The sequence below is a fragment of the Mustela putorius genome, unplaced genomic scaffold (assembly GCF_011764305.1).
Source record: "Mustela putorius furo isolate JIRA1106 unplaced genomic scaffold, ASM1176430v1.1 tig00004041_pilon_pilon_pilon, whole genome shotgun sequence".
NCBI lineage: Eukaryota > Metazoa > Chordata > Mammalia > Carnivora > Mustelidae > Mustela > Mustela putorius.
In genome coordinates, this window is record NW_025422176.1 from 1,031,847 (window position 1) to 1,049,468 (window position 17,622).

At 46.7% G+C, this 17,622-nt stretch overlaps 1 protein-coding gene and 1 long non-coding RNA gene across 5 annotated transcripts in view; one reads left to right on the top strand and one right to left on the bottom strand.

Annotated features, from left to right (window-relative positions):
• Positions 1-17,622, bottom strand: part of USP31 (ubiquitin specific peptidase 31) — a 212,496-nt gene that overhangs the window by 179,209 nt on the left and 15,665 nt on the right. For 2 of the 4 annotated variants that reach the window (XR_006604546.1, XM_045072683.1), the window contains exon 1: positions 5,496-6,326. The exons of 1 other annotated variant lie outside the window; for it this stretch is intronic. Coding sequence is in view for 2 of the 3 variants with exons in the window: in XM_045072683.1 (XP_044928618.1) it covers positions 5,496-6,140 (645 nt within the window). In the remaining variant the exon portion in view is untranslated. Of the gene's footprint in view, positions 1-5,495; positions 6,327-17,622 lie in introns of those variants that run through there. One more of the 4 variants, XM_045072681.1, reaches the window with a different exon arrangement.
• Positions 6,320-17,334, top strand: LOC123389872. Its single transcript, XR_006604547.1, has 2 exons — positions 6,320-6,816; positions 17,061-17,334. It is a non-coding gene; the product is annotated as an uncharacterized LOC123389872 (long non-coding RNA).

The window sequence follows — 17,622 nt, forward strand, 5'->3', positions numbered from 1 at the left end:
CACAAAATCAGAGCCCTCAACATGAGTTTATGAAAAATTTAGGCGTGAAAACAGAGCCAGTATTACCCTGTTAGCTTGTCTGCCACTACTCTCATTTATACCTTCCTTCCCCTGGGAACCTGAGAACTCTCACTAATAAAGCAGCACCTCTGAGCACCACAGTTCAAGGGGGAAAATATGGAAGAGAAATTTCTATTCATCAATTATTTTTTGTTTTGCTGCAAATTTGGAAGGACTCCCCACAGTTCTTTTATCTGTAGATCACTATGTTCTAGTTGTTCTTTGGGAGCACAGTTTGAAAACGGCTGCTCTAAAACATATCTTTGTTACTTGAGATGACTATTCATCTTTTTACCGACTGCAAAAGGCACTGAGCACTAGAAATCAGCATCTACATGAACCTGGAACCTGGAAGCACGCATGACAGTATCCTACTAGTGAAGACAGTAAGCTCATTTCCTCTAAAAAATGGCATATTGCGTATTTGGATTTCAGAATCATTTGTTTTCTCTCATTGTTTTTACTAAGACAATGATCCAAGGACCTGCCAGTGAAGTCCAAATTTTATCTTAGTGCTGCTACAAACACGAAACACAAAGAGGAGAAAAAGTAACAAGGTAACCTTCTAAAGTCTGGGTTAGTAAGAAAAACACCCTAAGGAAGCTCAAAACATTCCTCCAACAAAGTGTTTCTCAATCTTAGCCTTACTGACATTTTGGGCTAGATAACTCCCCACTGAGGTGAGCAGAGCCCATAGCACCCCCAACCCAGTTGTGTCAACCAAGTATGTCTCCAGACAGGCCAAATATACCCAGGAATAAAGGGGTTGGGGAACCAGGCAAAACAGCCCTGGTTGAAAACCTTGCTCAAAGAGGAGAAAAATACCTGCTTAAAAAGAGAAGTGACAGCTAGAGAAATTTCTTAAAGAAATTTCTTAAAGCAAAGTTAGGCCAGTCAATCCATTTCATTCTGGGAAATTAAAGTCCTACCTTAACAACCATCTTGCTCATCCAAAACCAAAAATCCATTTACCTGGCAAGCTCCTAAATCCACAAAAATCAATGTGGTTAGAAATCAAGGAAGAATTCCAATAGAAAAACTTACAAAGAAAATCATTAGTAACTTTAAGACAGTAAAAGCACACTCAAAGACATACTAAGTGCTTTTCGAAACCTCAAGGCAAACTTTCAAGAGAGCAAATTGGTTTTATCTTCTCTGCCAACTCCAATGAACTGGTAGTGCTCACTGAAGCCCAGAACTAAGCAGGATTCTAAGGCTGAACGTGAGCTCAGGAAAAGAGTATCCGCATCAAACACCAACATCTGCCACAAACAGGCAAGGGGCTGGGGTAACAGGTATGCCTCGCATCCACCTTACAGGTGTTGAACTCAGCTTACCTTATGCTCAAAATAACGCCCATCAAATTTGGCTGTAATAAAATATTTTGGGGAGAAAAAAGTAAACCTCCACAGTGTCACCAGACTTAACTAATTCAGGGGCAAAAAGGATAAAAAGGAAGAAGTCTGATGTGTCACTCTCCTACTTAAGAATCAGCCCTGGAGGGCGCCTGGGGGGCTCAGTGGGTTGAGCAGCTGCCTTCGGCTCAGGTCATGATCCCAGCGTCCTGGGATCGAGTCCCACGTCGGGCTCCTTGCTCGGCAGGGAGCCTGCTTCTCCCTCTGCCTCTGCCTGCCATTCTGTCTGCCTGTGCTCGCTCTCTCCCCACCCTCTCTCTCTGATAAATAAATAAAATCTTTTTAAAAAAATAATAAATAAATAATAAAAAAAATAAAAAGAATCAGCCCTGGATTCTCAGCTTCTACAGGATAATGTCCAAACCAACACAGCCTACAAAGCCATTCACACTCCACTTACAACACTCTTCTTCCAAACTTTCTGCACGCCCGTTGGTTCCAGCCACCGAATGTCTCACTGTTCCCCCAAAATCACAGGCCCTTTCATGCCACCTCCACCCCTGCTCTGCCTGGCTAATTTCTATTCACCCTGCAGATCACTGCGCTTTTGACTCTTTACTTGTCCCCTGGACCAACAGTTTCCCTAGACGGGCAGCATCAGCACCACCCGGGAACTGAAAGAAATGCAGAATCTCAGACCCGACCCCAGCTCCGCCAACCCCAAAACAGCTTGGTAACAAGATGCCCACGTGAATATGGGCACATGAAACTGTAAGAAGCGATGTCCTGGGGAACATACCAGGTCTCACTGGACTCGGATCTTCACAGGCAGGTACAGTGTCCCCCCAAAATCGAAGTGCCTCACACTTCGGCAGGCCGCCTCTGAGGCAAATCCCTCATTTAGGAAGGGAAACACCTTCAGGCCTCCATGGCAGCCAGAGGTGGTTAAGTCACCGAGATGTCAGCAGAAGCCTGCTGAGGGGGCACTGTTGGAAGAACTTTTATTTTCCCAGTGACTTCCTGCCTTGACAAACATTAAGGCTAAAAAGCCAAAGATGTAATAGGGACAAAATGGCAAAGGACAACAGAGTGGAAACACAGAAATGGTGGGAGTCCCTATTGGGTCCTTTAAGCCACTGTACCACATTAGAACATGAACCTCCAGACATACTGTGTAAGCCAACTCAACATCTTTATTGCTTAAGACATCATCATTAGGGCTTCCTCTTTCTCGTGTGGAATGCATTCCTAACTGATGGAGTAAACCGTCAATAAATGGGAAGTGAGTGAATGAATGCCATGTGAAAGCTACTACAGGTTCAGAAGATTATATGTTTTAAAAATAGCAACTCGAAGATCTGTTGAACTTTGCCAAAGCATGCTTATAAATCAGCCTCTGCACTTCTAGAATTATTGACCCATTTCTGTTCACAGCTTTTCAATGGATTAAAAAAAAAAAAAACTCTTAAAATGCAATGGAAATGTTCACATACAAAAATGCTGTAGAAATTGATTTTGACATTTTGGAAAGAGTAGAAAAACAAACTTAAAACACTGGTCTCTGACCTTGAAAAGTTTGCAACTGCTGTGGCTATTGATGGGCAGACAACTATAAGCAGGAAAAAAAAAAAAAGAGAGAAGGAAAAAGACTTAACAGTAGCTGGTTGGTTGCCATTCTCTCCTACTTTCTTACTTTGAGATCTCTGACATGGAACTCATTTTTTTTTCCAGTCCCTATCCCAGTCCAGGACTTTCACTCAAATTTCCAAGACCAAACAGCAATCACTTTTTCTTTTTGAGAAAAAGAGAACATTAATAAATATAAGTAAAATGTCTTAAAAGGGGACAGGTAGGGGCGCCTGGGTGGCTCAGTGGGTTAAGCCTCTGCCTTCCGTTCAGGTCATGATCTCAGGGTCCTGGGATGGAGCCCTGCATCGGGCTCTCTGCTCACTGGGAAGCCTGCCTCCTCCTCTCTCTCTGCTTGCCTCTCTGCCTGCTTGGGATCACTATCAAATAAATAAATGAACTCTTAAAAAGGGGGGGGGTACTATTCCTCAACAAGGTGGGTCCTCAACCAAGTGCTGAATTCTCAGATTATCATTTTGTATTTTACTAAAATCATTTAAATAAATTTTAAAAGATACTTCACAGGATCTATGGAAAACCAGTACCATTTGCCACAAATAGAAGACAAGTTTAAAAACAAACACGATGAAACCTTATTAAATCCTAGCTACTGGTACCTGCCAAGGCCTCTAAACTTAGTTTGTTCGGTTAAAAAAAAAGAAAACAGAAAGGTAGGGGAGTGAGCATGAGGTCTTAAAGTCAGGCTACCACCAAGCTAAGACCTTTTCGTGGGCATAATCAGAATGCAAAAGGAATTAACTTGCTCACCATGTGATTTCACTCTATTTAACACCATATTCATGTCCCATCTCAAAGTATCCCTCATACGATTCCAAATCATCTTCTCCTCTCTTTTCCCAGAATAAGGGCCCATTTCCCTGGCGCAGCCTAAATGGCCCCACACAAACTGGCTCAGCCCACCAATTAGCTCTCATCTAAGCTCTAAGGGCACCAGCAGATGGCAGACACCGACCCAAGGGCCGTTACCTAGCCCACTGCCTGTTTCTGTATGGCCTGTGAGCTAAGAACTAAATTTTTTTTGTTTTCCTTTTTAAAGTTTTTATTTATTTGCTAGAGATAGAGACAGGGAGAGAGGGAAAACAAGCAGGGGAAGCGTGACAGGGAGAAGCAGGACCCTGGGACCACGACCTGAGCCGAAGGCAGGTGTTAATGATTGAGCCACCCAGGCGCTCCAAATATTTGTAATCAATCTGATGCCGGGGAACACTAATTTTGCACTCCAATTAAGCTAAATGTTACTCCTTCCAAAAAAAGAATCCCATTTCTCTCATTAGACCTGTATTACGAAGCACTGTTAGTCATATTTTTATTTTAGTCAATGAGAAATTAGTGGAAATTTGTTTTCTCTTGTTATATAAGCACCTACCTAACAGCCTTGACTTTGCATCTTGACCATTTGCTATATGCCACTTACAGAGAGTTTGCAGATCCCAGGGCTACACCGTTAAAGCGCACCAGGCTCTCGAGCGCTCCTGCCTTCCTTACACCTGGGGAGCAATTCCCCCCGGATTCCTCAAGGCTGGTTCTCTCTGGTTCCTCAAGCCTCAGTTCCAACGTCACCGCTTCCAAGAGGTCACCCTAACCCGGCCGGCCCCCTCCCCATTTGAAGTAGCCTGCCCACACATCAATCGCATCACTGGAGTGGACTCTGTTGGAACCACTGTCTGATAGCACCTTCTCACCTTTCTGAAATCTTCAATAATAAGAATAAACGCGGCAAATACACACGGTACTATGGACAACGGAAGGGACTGACATACCAGGTTGAACCCTTTAAAAGTGCCAACCTGGGGCGCCTGGGTGGCTCAGTGGGGTAAGCCGCTGCCTTCGGCTCGGGTCATGATCTCAGGGTCCTGGGATCGAGCCCCGCATCGGGCTCTCTGCTCGGCGGGGAGCCTGCTTCCTCCTCCTCTCTCTCTCTGCCTGCCTCTCTGCCTACTTGGGATCTCTGTCTGTGAAATAAATAAATAAAAATCTTTAAAAAAAAAAAAAAAAAGTGCCAACCTGGAAGTCAAAAACAGCCAAAAATGGGTAACCTCATTGGGTTCGGCCACCCGTACGACGCGGACACCAGATGAGGAAACTGGCACCGCGAGGCTGAGTCCCCTGCCTGAGGTCACGCGGTTCGGAAGCGAAAGAACGAGGATCTGAAGCCAGGCTCCACGCTCGCGTCCCCAAGAAGGTAAGCTCCACGAGGACAGGCACAGAGTAACCCCGCCAGAAAGACCCGATGAATGAACAGGTGCGTCTGCCTGCCAAAGAGCGGCAACCGGTCCCAGACTCGGGGTCCGTCCACCCCCTTTCAGACCCGCGCGCAGGTCCGCCCGCCGCCCCGCCAGGGAAAGGAGGAAGGCAAGACTTCGGGGGCCGGTGCCCCAGGGACGCGGGGGTGCAGCGACCCTTCCTGGGCGCCGGGGACGCGGCGGGGCTCACCTTGAAGTCGCGGCTGTGCTGCGGGGTGTACTCCAGCGTCCAGAGGGCCCGCACCAGGTGCGCCAGCTGCTCGGTGACCTCGCCCTGGCCCTGCGCGCCGCGGCCCACGGGCTGCTCGGGGTCAGGCGAGGGCTCGGGCCGCCCCGCCCGGTACTGGCCGAGCGCCAGGTACTCGGCGAAGAGCTCGGTGTTGCTGAGACACTGCAGCGTGGCGTTCATGAAGCACGTGTTGCCGTGGTTCCGGAGCCCCGCCACCCCGGGCACCGGCTCGGCGGCGGGGGCGGGCGGCGCGGGCGAGGCGGGCGGCGGCGGGCACGGCGGCGGCGTGGGCGCGGCGGCCGGCCCCGGCGGGAAGCAGCTGCGGAGGCCGCCGCGGTCCGGGGCGGCGCCCTCGGAGCTAAGGTGCGAGAGCGTGGACAGCGTCTTGAGGACGCGGCTCATGAAGCTGCCCACCGAGCGCGCCGACGACGGCGAGGCGGGCGCAGCCGGCCCGGGCCCCGCAGGGCCCCCCGCGCCGCCGCCGCCGCCGCCGCCCGCGCGGCCGCTCCGGAACAGCCGCTTGCTGAAGGAGCGCTTCTCCTTCCCGCCCGCCGCCGCCGCCGCCGGTGGCGGCGGCCCGGGCCCGGGCGCCGTTACCTTGGACATGGCGGCGGCCGCCGACACTCATCACCGAGCCCGCCCGCCCGGCCCGCGGCCCCGCCACGGCCGCCGCCGCATCCCGCCGCGCCGCGCCTCAGGGGGCCGGGGGGCCGGACGCCTCACACACCACAGAGCACTGCCGAGAGAGCCAGCGAGCAAGCGGCTGCCGGCGGGGCGGGCGGGCCGGCGCGCGCGCGCGATCCGCCCAGCTGGGCCGCTCACGTGACCCGCCTCTCGGCGCCGCCCGGCCCGCGCTGAAGCCGTGGTGGCTGCCATGTTGACTGTGGGAATGGAAGTTCCCCCCCTCCAACCAGACCAGACGACTGGCGGCTCCGGGGCGGTCGGGCTTTGTGAAGTCCGAGACAGGCCATGTTTAGTGTGGGCATGGTCCTGGCGCGGCGGGCAGCGCTGGGCTCGCGTCCGGGGATGGACCCCGTGGGTGGGTCTCCGTCTTCTGATCTGAAGGCGAAGGCCTTGGGAAGGTGCGGAGATCAGATTACCGCTCCTTACCAGACGCTGGAAGAAGTGATGGGCATGGCCCTGACCGGTCCTGAGCAACCCAGCCCTGCCAGGCTCCCGAGGGACCCGGACTGCTTGCGTGCATACCGGAACGCCATCACAGAGTCTGGCACATCCCGGAAGGCTGGTCTTCCAGGTGGCACCTTGGACTTGGAATGAAACGGTATACTCAGAATTACCTCTCTTTGCAGCCCTACCTTTAAATCCCCGCTGAACTCTACCATCATTCATTCATTCAACAAATAGTTACTCCTGTATGCTACGCACTGCTAGGCGCTGGGAAAGAATGAAATTAACACGATTTTTGCCTGCCCTCTTGCATTTCCCACACGCAGATGCTGAAAGTAGCTGCTATGTTTTCAGGCATTGCTCTAAGCATGCAATATTTCCTTTAATTTTCAATTCAGTGCCTTTAAGATGTATCCATTTCAAATCCAAGTTTGTTTCAAAGCCCCAAGACTTGACCTCTAAACAAAAGGTCACAGATCCACGAATATCACAGGGACCAAGGCAGGTCCTATCAGTAAGTAAAGAATCACGGTGTTTCAGTCATGGTGTTGACCAAACAATACTTCAAATGATTTGACTCTGTTGGGGAGATTATAAGAAATGGTGGGGACCCTGGCAAACTACAAATCAACATCTTTCTAAAGGAGGTGGCTGCTACTCAGCTGATCAGTTGTTTCCATGCAAAAATGAGGGCCCAGATCATCTTTTTTTTTTTTTTAATTTGACAGAGAGAGGTACAGTGAGAGAGGGAACACAAGCAGGGAGAGCGAGAGGGAGAAGCAGGCTTCCCATGGAGCAGGGAGCCTGATGTGGGGCTGGATCCCAGGAACCCGGGATCACAACCTGAGCCGAAGGCGCCCCTCATCTAACTTTTAAAAGAGAACTTGGGAATCCTGTTTTTAAGTGTTGGTTTCAATTAAAAAAGAAATAGTGCAGAAAAAAAAAAAAAAGGTACATCTTTGGGCTACCTTCATCTCAAAATCAACTGGTCTGTGACCTCCTCTCTCTAGACTGTCCTTTGCTGACCTTTAGCCTGAGTCCTGGTTACTGCATAAGGGAGAAATCAGGGAGGGGAAAGCCCTTCACCTTTTTAAAACATAAACCCCACCTTACCTCACATTTCAGAGTAAATGTCTCTGCCAGGTTGGAGGCCCAACCTCAAGTAAACAGGGCCTTTAAGGTGACCACCCCCAACCCCCACCCAGGGTGCTCTGCACTGGCCTCCAAATCACCTACATTCCCACCTCCTAGTAAAAATACCCATTCTTCACTTCGTCTTGAACTCATCTAGACACCAGGAAGAAAGCAATCTGATCATTCATACTTTAGAGTGAATGCAATGTCCCTCAACCTTTGCAGACATATCTGAGTTTTTTTTCAAATATGAAAATCATGGGTGAGGGAGGGACAAAAGAAAGGAATAGCTTTTAGTGGAACTTCAAGCACTTTGACGACGCTTTTCTCATAATAACCAGCCATTATGTAACAAGTTTGCTTGCTTGCTTGTTTTTAGGTGGTAGGAAGGGTCTTGGGGCTGTGGTCTCCCTAAATATCAAATGGACTTAGAAGGTAGCCCTCCATTAGGGTGCCTGGGTGGCTCAATGGGTTAAGCTTCTGTCTTCAGCTTGGGTCATGATCTCAGGGTCCTGGGATGGAGTCCCACATCGGGCTCTCTGCTCAGCGGGGAGCCTGTGCCCGCCCCCCCCCCACCGCCTGTCTCTCTGCCTACTTGTGATCTCTCCCTGTATGTCAAATAAATAAATAAAATCTTTAAAAAAAAAAAAAAAAGAACAACAACAAGAAGAAGTTAGCCCTCCATTAGTTTTCCCATGCTGCCTTTTATTTATTTATTTGTTTACTTAATTATTTTTAGCACTCCTCCATTTTGGACATAGATGTTCCTAGAACCATCCTAATCGCTCCAAATCCGTAAAAGGCCATCAGCTCTCGGGGCGCCTGGGTGGCTCAGTGGGTTAAGCCGCTGCCTTCGGCTCAGGTCATGATCTCAGGGTCCTGGGATCGAGTCCCGCATCAGGCTCTCTGCTCAGCAGGAAGCCTGCTTCCTCCTCTCTCTCTCTCTGCCTGTCTCTCTGCCTACTTGTGATCTCTCTCTGTCAAATAAATAAATAAAATCTTTAAAAAAAAAAAAAAAAAAAAAAAAGGCCATCAGCTCTTCAGGCAGAGACTAGGTCTCTTTTCCTGACCCTAGATGCCCAGCATTGACCATGTTTCTGGTAAATGTTTGGTTGACCGAATAAACGGCTTTAGAAGGAAATTGAGCATAGGAAAAGCTTTTCGCTCCAACACATTTTATGCCTGGAGCCCATCTCCAATTCCTGCCACCACTATAAACTGGGTAAGCCGCTTTGCTGAGACCATCCCCCACTTCAAATGCCTGCTCTTTACCCCTTCTGCTTTTCTGCCTGAGGGTTTTCTCTCTCCAGAGGGAAGTTTGAATTAACAACTCCTTCTCCCCCAACAGAGGCAACCTTCAACCAATGGGAGATACCAGCCAGGCCTCTCATCCTTTGGACAGACAACTCTAAGGTGTACCTAATGGGGCTCTTCAGAGAGTCCCCAGAGGAATGCAGCCGCTTTTGCCTCCATAACCAGTTCAATAATGTACCTTTTTCTGGATTTCTCTACTGCCCTGTCTCCCTCTTCCTACTCTGCTCCCTCTCCTGCTTTCCGGATCACCTCCCAAATGTACTATCTGCACCCAGGTCTTTGTTGTAGGCTCTAAGGACGACCCAAACTAAGACACTGAGCCACTTAAATTAGGGCCAGGTATTTAACCAAAGACAGATCTGGATTTGATTTGATGAAGATCAGGTTTTCTCCTGACTGCTGTAAATAACCTTTGATCTTATCTACCAACAGCACTTGTCCATGTGATTGTCCTGCTGACTGCTTTCCGGAATATCATTCTTTACTTTTACTCCAGCCCCCAGCACTGTCCTACGTGGCTGGCACACAACAGATGCTAACAAACCTCACTTTTTAAAATTTATTTAGTTTATTAAAGTCAAAGACCAGTGGAAGTTTACCACGCTGCTTCTTTATCCTAGAGACTTAGCCTGAATATGACCCCAATACCTAAGCCCTCCTCTCCAGTTTAAGCAAGCCACATGGAATCCTAGTTCCTCATGTGATTCAGAGAAATTAGGGCTGAGCCCATCAGCAGATTTGACTTCCTTGGCTTAGCACCACTAGACGGGGCTCAGGCTTCTCACCATTGAACATTGCCCCTTCCCCTCACCCGGTTGCCACTTCTTTTCCCACTAGCATGGAGCTGAAATTCAAAATGTAATCACTGTAGTTTAGCTGTAAACCCAAAGGTGGTTTCCACTGAGTCCACTAAACTACGATTCTCTAATCTGCTCACAGAAGAGTTGCCCTCCAGCCCCCCGCACTATGGAAAGTCTTGATCTTCCTTCCACACCCTCGGGTAATCTAAAGACAACTGGGCCTTTGCTCAACCTCTTCCCTCTGTCCCCAACACATTTCCTCAAGCCTCTTCTCTTAACTAACCCCTCCTCATCCCTTCTGCAGACTCTCTTGGCACCTCTCCGTCACGATGCTAATAGTACCATAGTGGAAGTCAACTTACAACCTGTCCCCAGCCAGGACTGAAGGGATTGAAGGGTAGGCTTCAATCCAACAGGGGCTCATTTTTTGTTGTTGTTGTTATTGGATACCTTGTAAGGTAGCCATCATTATAGCATATTGATTATTCGGCAACAATATATCTAAATAACATGGGACCTCCTTAGTGGGACATAGGGCCTCCCTCCCAATCTGGCCCCTCCCGCCATTCTGTGTTTATTGGTCCCATGGGGCCCCAAAGTCAACCTACCCCAGTTTGGCCAGAGCAGGGTTGGAAAAGAATTCCTAATTGGAGCACCCAGATGGTCTTTTTTTCTTTCTTTTTTAAGATTTTATTTATTTGACAGACAGAGATCACAAGTAGGCAGAAAAGCAGGCAGAGAGAGAGGAGGAAGCAGGCTTACTGCTGAGCAGAGAGCCCGCTGCAGGGCTCGATCCCAGGACCCTGGGATCATGACCTGAGCCAAAGACAGAGGCTTTAACCCACTCAGCCACCCAGACGCCCCAGATGGTCTTTTTTTAAGACCTACCCCAAACAACATTCTACGGTAAATCTTCCACCGTCCCCTTCTATACCCACCCCTGACCCCCACTGCACCAGAGAAACACAAATTAGAAAGAGCAATGCAGTGAGTAACCATCATGATCCAAACTTGGTCCATCCCTGCAAGTAACTATCTCCTTAAACGGACACCTCGGATGAAAGTGTATGCACATGTCATATTTTGACACCTATTGTCAAGCTGACCTCCGGGAAGGCTTTATCAAGTGCAGCGTTGGTGATATAGCAGTGAGCATAGCTGCCTTCCAGAAAGGTTTTATCCTGCCAACAGTGAATGGGGGGACACACATTTTCCAATCCGAAGACAGTGTTGAGCTTTTCACTCTTTTTATGCTGACAGATTCAATGAACAGAAGATGTCATGTTATGTGCTCGTATTTGTAGAAATGAAATTGAACATCATGTGCTATGTCTTCAGCTCTCCGGCATCTAAACAGACTTTCTATTTGGAAATTAGACAGGACAGTTCAAGCTTCCACTGTGAAAAATGGGCAGGAGCTGGGGAGCAGGGCTTTCCTTTACAACCCCAGGACAGCAGAGCCCAGGAAGGTGACCTAAGTAAGGGCAATCAGATCCTCCCACCTGGGCGTTGGCTCTGGAAGTTTTGATGCAAGGTCAGTTGGAGACATTACAGCAAATTAGTGACTCTAGCGGCTCTGTATTCAGCAGAGATGAAGTGGGGGCAGAGCCGTTGATGGTGGCAGAGAGGGTCCAGCTGGCTGCTCGAGTGGCAAGTTCTTACTGGTGTCTGCCTTTCTGGGTTTCTGCCCAAGCCTGTTTCTCTGGCTCTGTTTATTGTGCGAACTAGCCTGATAGGCTTCCTATAAATTCCTTTACTGCTGAAATTAACCTGTGTCAGTTTCTGTTGTTTGCAAGCAAGAAAATGACTAATAATGCCTTTTTTTATTTTTGCAATTTGTATTTTTACTGGTGTGATTTACCTGCCCACATCCTTTGCCCATTTTTTTCTTTGATGTGTTCTTTTTATAAATGTCTGCTAATAAAAGCACTTTGTATGTGAATTACATTATTCCTTGGTCTATACCATTTGATTATTTAATTTTCACCATATTTGATATTAAATATGATATTAAATAGAAAATTAAATAGATATTTTGATATTAATAGGATATTGATATTAAATAGAAAATTATACTTATTTTATATGGTCAGGTTGATCAGTCATTTTTCATAAAGGTTTCTGATTTTTTTTTTTTATAAACATGATTAAGAAAACAGGCTTTCAGGCGCCTGGGTGGCTCAGTGGGTTAAGCCGCTGCCTTCGGCTCAGGTCATGATCTCAGGGTCCTGGGATCAAGTCCCGCATCAGGCTCTCTGCTCAGCGGGGAGCCTGCTTCCTCCTCCCTCTCTCTCTCTGCCTGCCTCTCCATCTACTTGTGATTTCTCTCTGTCAAATAAATAAATAAATAAAGAAATAAAGAAAAGAAAACAGGCTTTCCCCTTTCCAAAATCATAAGAATACCCACTTTGTTTTCATTTAGGGTTATTATGGTTCCTAATTTTTTTCTTTTGTCTTACTTTAAAAAATATATATTTTTTATTTATTTATATAACAGAGAGATACACAGTGAGAGAAGGAACAGAAACAGCGGGGTGGGAGAGGGAGAAGCAGGCCTCCCACCAAGCAGGGAGCCTGACGCAGGCCTTGATCCCAGGACCCTTGGATCATGACCTGAGCTGGAGGCAGATGCTTAACAACTAAGCCACCCAGTTGTGCCCTTTGGTCTAACTCTTAATGATGGCTCCATCTGGAATTTATTTTCGGTGAGAGATGAGGTAGGGATGTTGCCTTTTACCCACCTTACATGGCTAGCCAGCTGTTTCAGTGCCATTTCCAAAAAAACTATCTCACTTTTTCCCACTGCTTTATAATGTCACTTTTTATCACAGATTAAACGCCACATACATTTAAAGTTCTTAAACATTGTGTTCTATCTCAATGATATGTCTCTATATTCCCTGATAATATGGGTTTAGAACATATTGCAGTGTTTGGTAGGACAATACCTCTTAGTATTTGATTGGCTGTTTCCTTTTTCTCTCAGATGAGTTTAATCCTTAAAGGGGATTAATTTACATAGGTTAATTTAGGGAAAATTGACATCATGACAGTATTTACCTTCTTATCTGAGAATAAACAATTTTTTTTAAATTACAGAAGATTTTTAAAAGGATTTTACTTTTTTATTTGAGAGAGTGTATGTGTGTACAAATAGGGGGAGGGGCTGCGGGAGGGAGAGAGAAGCAGACTCCCCACACGAGCAGGGAGCCCAGACCTGGGACTCAATCCCAGGACCCTGGAATCATGACCTGAACAGAAGGCAGATACTTAACCAACCGAGCCACCCAGGCGCGCTTATACAAGGATTTTTAATGCTTCTCAAAATTACTACAGTTCCCTTCCATAGGTCTATGTAACATTAATGAGTTTGTTCCTCTCTGTTGCTATTATAAATGGCATTTTTAAAAAAGATTTTATTTATTCACTTGACAAACAGAGATCACAAGTAGGCAGAGAGGCAGGCAGAGAGAGAGGAAGGGAAGCAGGCACCCTGCTGCGCAGAGAGCCCAAAGTGGGGTTTGATCCCAGGACCCCAGGATCATGACCCAAGCTGAAGGCAGAGGCTTTAACCCACTGAGCCACCCAGGAACGCCTAAATGGGATATTTTTATGCCATTGTATTTTCTGTTGTTTGTCTCTAGGACAAAATCATTTTTGTAACCAGCCACCTTGATAGACTTTAGTTCTTTCTCATAATTTTCTGTTGAGGCTGTTGGGTTTTTCAGGAACTCACATTGATGCATGAGATAATAACTTGGCCTCTTCCTTTATAATACGGGTACTTCACATTATTTTTTTCTTATCTAATTGCCCATCTAGAATTCTGTTAAGTAACATTAGTGAGAGTAGGAAAGCCTGCGTCGCTCCTGACATTCCCAGCAGGGCTTCCAGTGCCTCACTATTAAGCATGATGCTTGCTTTCGGTTTGAGATATATATTATTTATTGCATTAAAGTGGTATCCATTTATTCCTCCTTCAGAAAGGGTTATTATCAGAAATGGATCTTGAGTTTTATCAAATGCCTTCTGGGCATCAACAGTGATGAGCATATGCTTTTTAAAATTATTATTATTGGGGCGCCTGGGTGGCTCAGTGGGTTAAGCCGCTGCCTTTGGCTCAGGTCATGATCCCAGGGTCCTGGGATCGAGTCCCGCATCGGCCTCTCTGCTCAGCAGGGAGCCTGCTTCCTTCTCTCTCTCTCTCTCTGCCTGCCTCTCAGTGTACTTGTAATTTCTCTCTGTCAAATAAATAAAATCTTTAAAAAAAATAAAATTATTATTATTATTACTATTATTTTTACTTTTGACCTCTATACGCAATATGAGTTTTGGGTAATAAACAACATAAACTACTTCTGGCTAACTTAAGCAGAAAAGGAGCTTATTGGAAGGACACATAAAGAGCAGCTCACAGAACTGTCAGAAAAGCTTCAGAATCAGACTTGGGACATTAAAGAAGAAAGGACACAGCCAGGGACCTGCTCCAGAAAATGCTACTCAAGATGGCACCATCTGTGAAGCCAGAGACATGCCACTGCCACCAAGACCAACACCACCATTTGACAGTGTCAGCCACACTACTGGACTCTTGGTTCTGCCACAGCCACTCTGAATAATCGTGAATAATTTCTTGATTATCCCTGAGCTTCTGCTGTCCATCTTCCAAATCCTAAGCCCCAAGTAGAAACATCCATTGGTGGCACTAGATCCTAGTTCGGGTTCCAAGCTGCTTGGGATGTAGGGACAGGACCTTATCTCCCTATAGCTTCCCACATGGGGGGCAGAGCTGCCTCCCATCTCTCATGCGATTCCCTCTGAAAGGATCACAGAATGCCAGGCAGCCCAAAATGACAAAGGACCACTGGAACCCATCCACGTGGTACGCCATATCGATAGCGTCAAGTGTATTGCTTGTCTACTTGCTAATGTTTCATAGAGAATTTCACATCTATTTTTATAAGAAAGCCAGCTTGCAGGCTGTATGTGCGCTCAGTATTCTTGTCAGGTTTCAGTTTTATCAGCTTTTTAAAAACAACTGTGAAGTGTCCCTGTTTTCTTTAGCTCTGGAACAATTTAAATGACGTGTTTTCAAAGGTTATGAAATTCACCCAATTTACTCTCTAGATCTGATAAAGCAGGCAGTTCTTTGAAATACTTTTCATCCATTAATTTTACCCATTAATACTGGTCTGTCTACATTTTCTTTCTTCTCTTGAATTAATATCAGCCATTTTTATCTCGTCAGAAAGTCACCCGTGTTTTCCAGTTTGCTAGCGAAATCTTACAAAGAATTATCTTTATTTTAATTTATTTTTAAATTATCTTTATTTAAATTAGCTTTATTTTCATTTTTAGCTCAGGGCCGTGCATGCAAGTTAAATCTATCCCTCAATTTGTGACTCTGATGCCATCGGTGTGCTGATGGCCTCCCCGGTGTCCTAGTCATTTCTTCTTTCCAAAGACATTCACTAAGATCCAGGATTGTAACTGACACTGTTGGGGACCTACCCAGATCCTGTGGGATCCTTTTGCCTTTTCTGTGTGCCTGTCTCCGGTTGTGTGCTTTGCTACAAATGGTAGCACTTGTGACAGCTTCTGGTGCCTGCTTTTGGGCTATTTATTTCCACTGTCTTGTCTGCTCACACAGAAAGCTGGAAATACCTAGGGTTTATGTCTTCTGGGGTGACCCTTAGCCAATAACAGTCAGGTGCCGGAGTATGGAAACCAGCTTCCCTGCCTCCCATTATGACAAATTGTGACGTGTATCACTCCAGAGCTCCCTGCAGGATTAGGCTAAAGATACTCTTGCCTCTCATCCTATCCTTGCTTGACATCTTCCTTTTCTATGACCTGCTCCCCTCACTCCTTAGGAGTTCCTTCTAAGAACTCTTCCTGAATAAATCGCTTCACGTGAATTCTCATCTCAGGGTCTAGTGCCGGGGAACCGGTCAAGGGCAAGGATAATGTAACTCATTCCCAGCCCCAAAAGACTGGTATCCTATCTATAGAATCGCATCAGAACACCCAGACATTGTCCTAAGGATACAGACGAGATCCTGAGAGATTACAGAAGATGAAGTTACAGAAGATGAAGTTAATAGTTCAGTTGGGAGGAGGTAGCAAGCACTTCATTTAGAAATTATTAGCCAGTCTGGGTTTTTAAGGATGAATAGGAGTTGTCGAGGTAGGAAGTAGAGGGTGGGGGTACAGTGTGGCAAGAAGAGGTAAAATGGGCAAAAATTTCTGACTACAAATAGCATGTAGTTCCTATGCCTTGGGAATTCAAAATGTAGTGAGCGAATGTGGGAAGCCAAACGGGTCTCAGAGAAATTACAAGGCAAGGGAAAAATAAGGGCGAGAATAAGTAGGATGTTGTTGTTCTTGCCTCAGAGGAGGAGCTGGGTTTGCAAGAGTGAAAGGGAGTTTCTTAGGCCGAGACGGGAGTGAGGGTAAGTGAAGAAGAGAGACTCACATGTGGAAAGATGCAGGGAGAGGAAAGGATTTGGAAGTCAAGGAGGCTCAAGTTCAAAGCACCTCTACAGACGCAGAAGTACGTGGTAAGAAAAATATGTCCTTTCCATTCATTCTCCTTTGAAAGCAACAGTCTCAGCGTGGGGCTGGCCAATTCGGGAGGTTGCTCTGGAACTTGCTAATACCTTTCTTTCTCTCTTCTTCTTTTTTTTTTTTTTTTAAGATTTTATTTGTTTATTTGACAGACAGAAATCACAAGTAGGCAGAGAGGGGAAGGGAAGCAGGCTCCCTGCTGAGCAGAGAGCCTGAGAGGGGGGGGCTCGATCCCAGGACCCTGAGATCATGACCTGAGCCAAAGGCAGAGGCTTAACCCACTGAGCCACCCAGGCGCCCCACTCTCTCTCTCTTCTTAAATAACAGTGGAGCAGCCTCCAGGTCAGAGCCTTCAGCAGGCAACACGACTGTGATAGTTTACAGCTTACACCCCACATGCTCTTTGAGAACCTTTCCACTCCCCAGTGAGAGGTAGAGTCTATGCTCCCTCCCTTTGGAAGCCTGGTGTGTTTTCATGGCTATCGTGACGAGCAGAATTCAACAGAAGTGACACTATGTGACTTCCAAGGCCAGATCCTAAAACACAATGTACCTTTCATTTGTTTCTCTTGCTCTCTCTTAGAACATTCAGCCCTGGAACCCATGCTCTGAGAGCGCCCGGGCCACATTGAGAGGCCCACATGGAATCAAGCAACCCAAAGCCCTTAGCCCCAGGCCCTGGCTGAGCTCCGGCTGACAACCAGCACCAACTTGCCAGCTGTGTGAGGGGGCAATCCTGGAAGTGGGTCGATCCACCCTGTGGTGCTGCTACAGCAGGGACAAGCCTTCCCTGCCCAGCCCTGCCCAGGTGGCAGACTCCTGGGCAAAATAAATTACTGTATTGTTTTAACCTGTTACTGTGGGGGTTTGTTACTTAAAATGGGATCACCAAATAAGTATCTGTATAGATTTTAACGACATTGTTTTGTTTTCCTGTACTCATTTTTATATTTGCCCTCTATTTATAGCAACACTGATTATGCCCTTGATACAGTGATATGAAGTTTCAAAATACATTTATTTATTGAAGGTGGGCTTAGTGACTCACTTCCAAAGAACAAAGCGTGGAAAGGGAAAAGGAGTAACTTTGCAGTGGAGAGACCTAGCAGCTACTAATTTAACCAAGTGATCAAGTTAACATCACC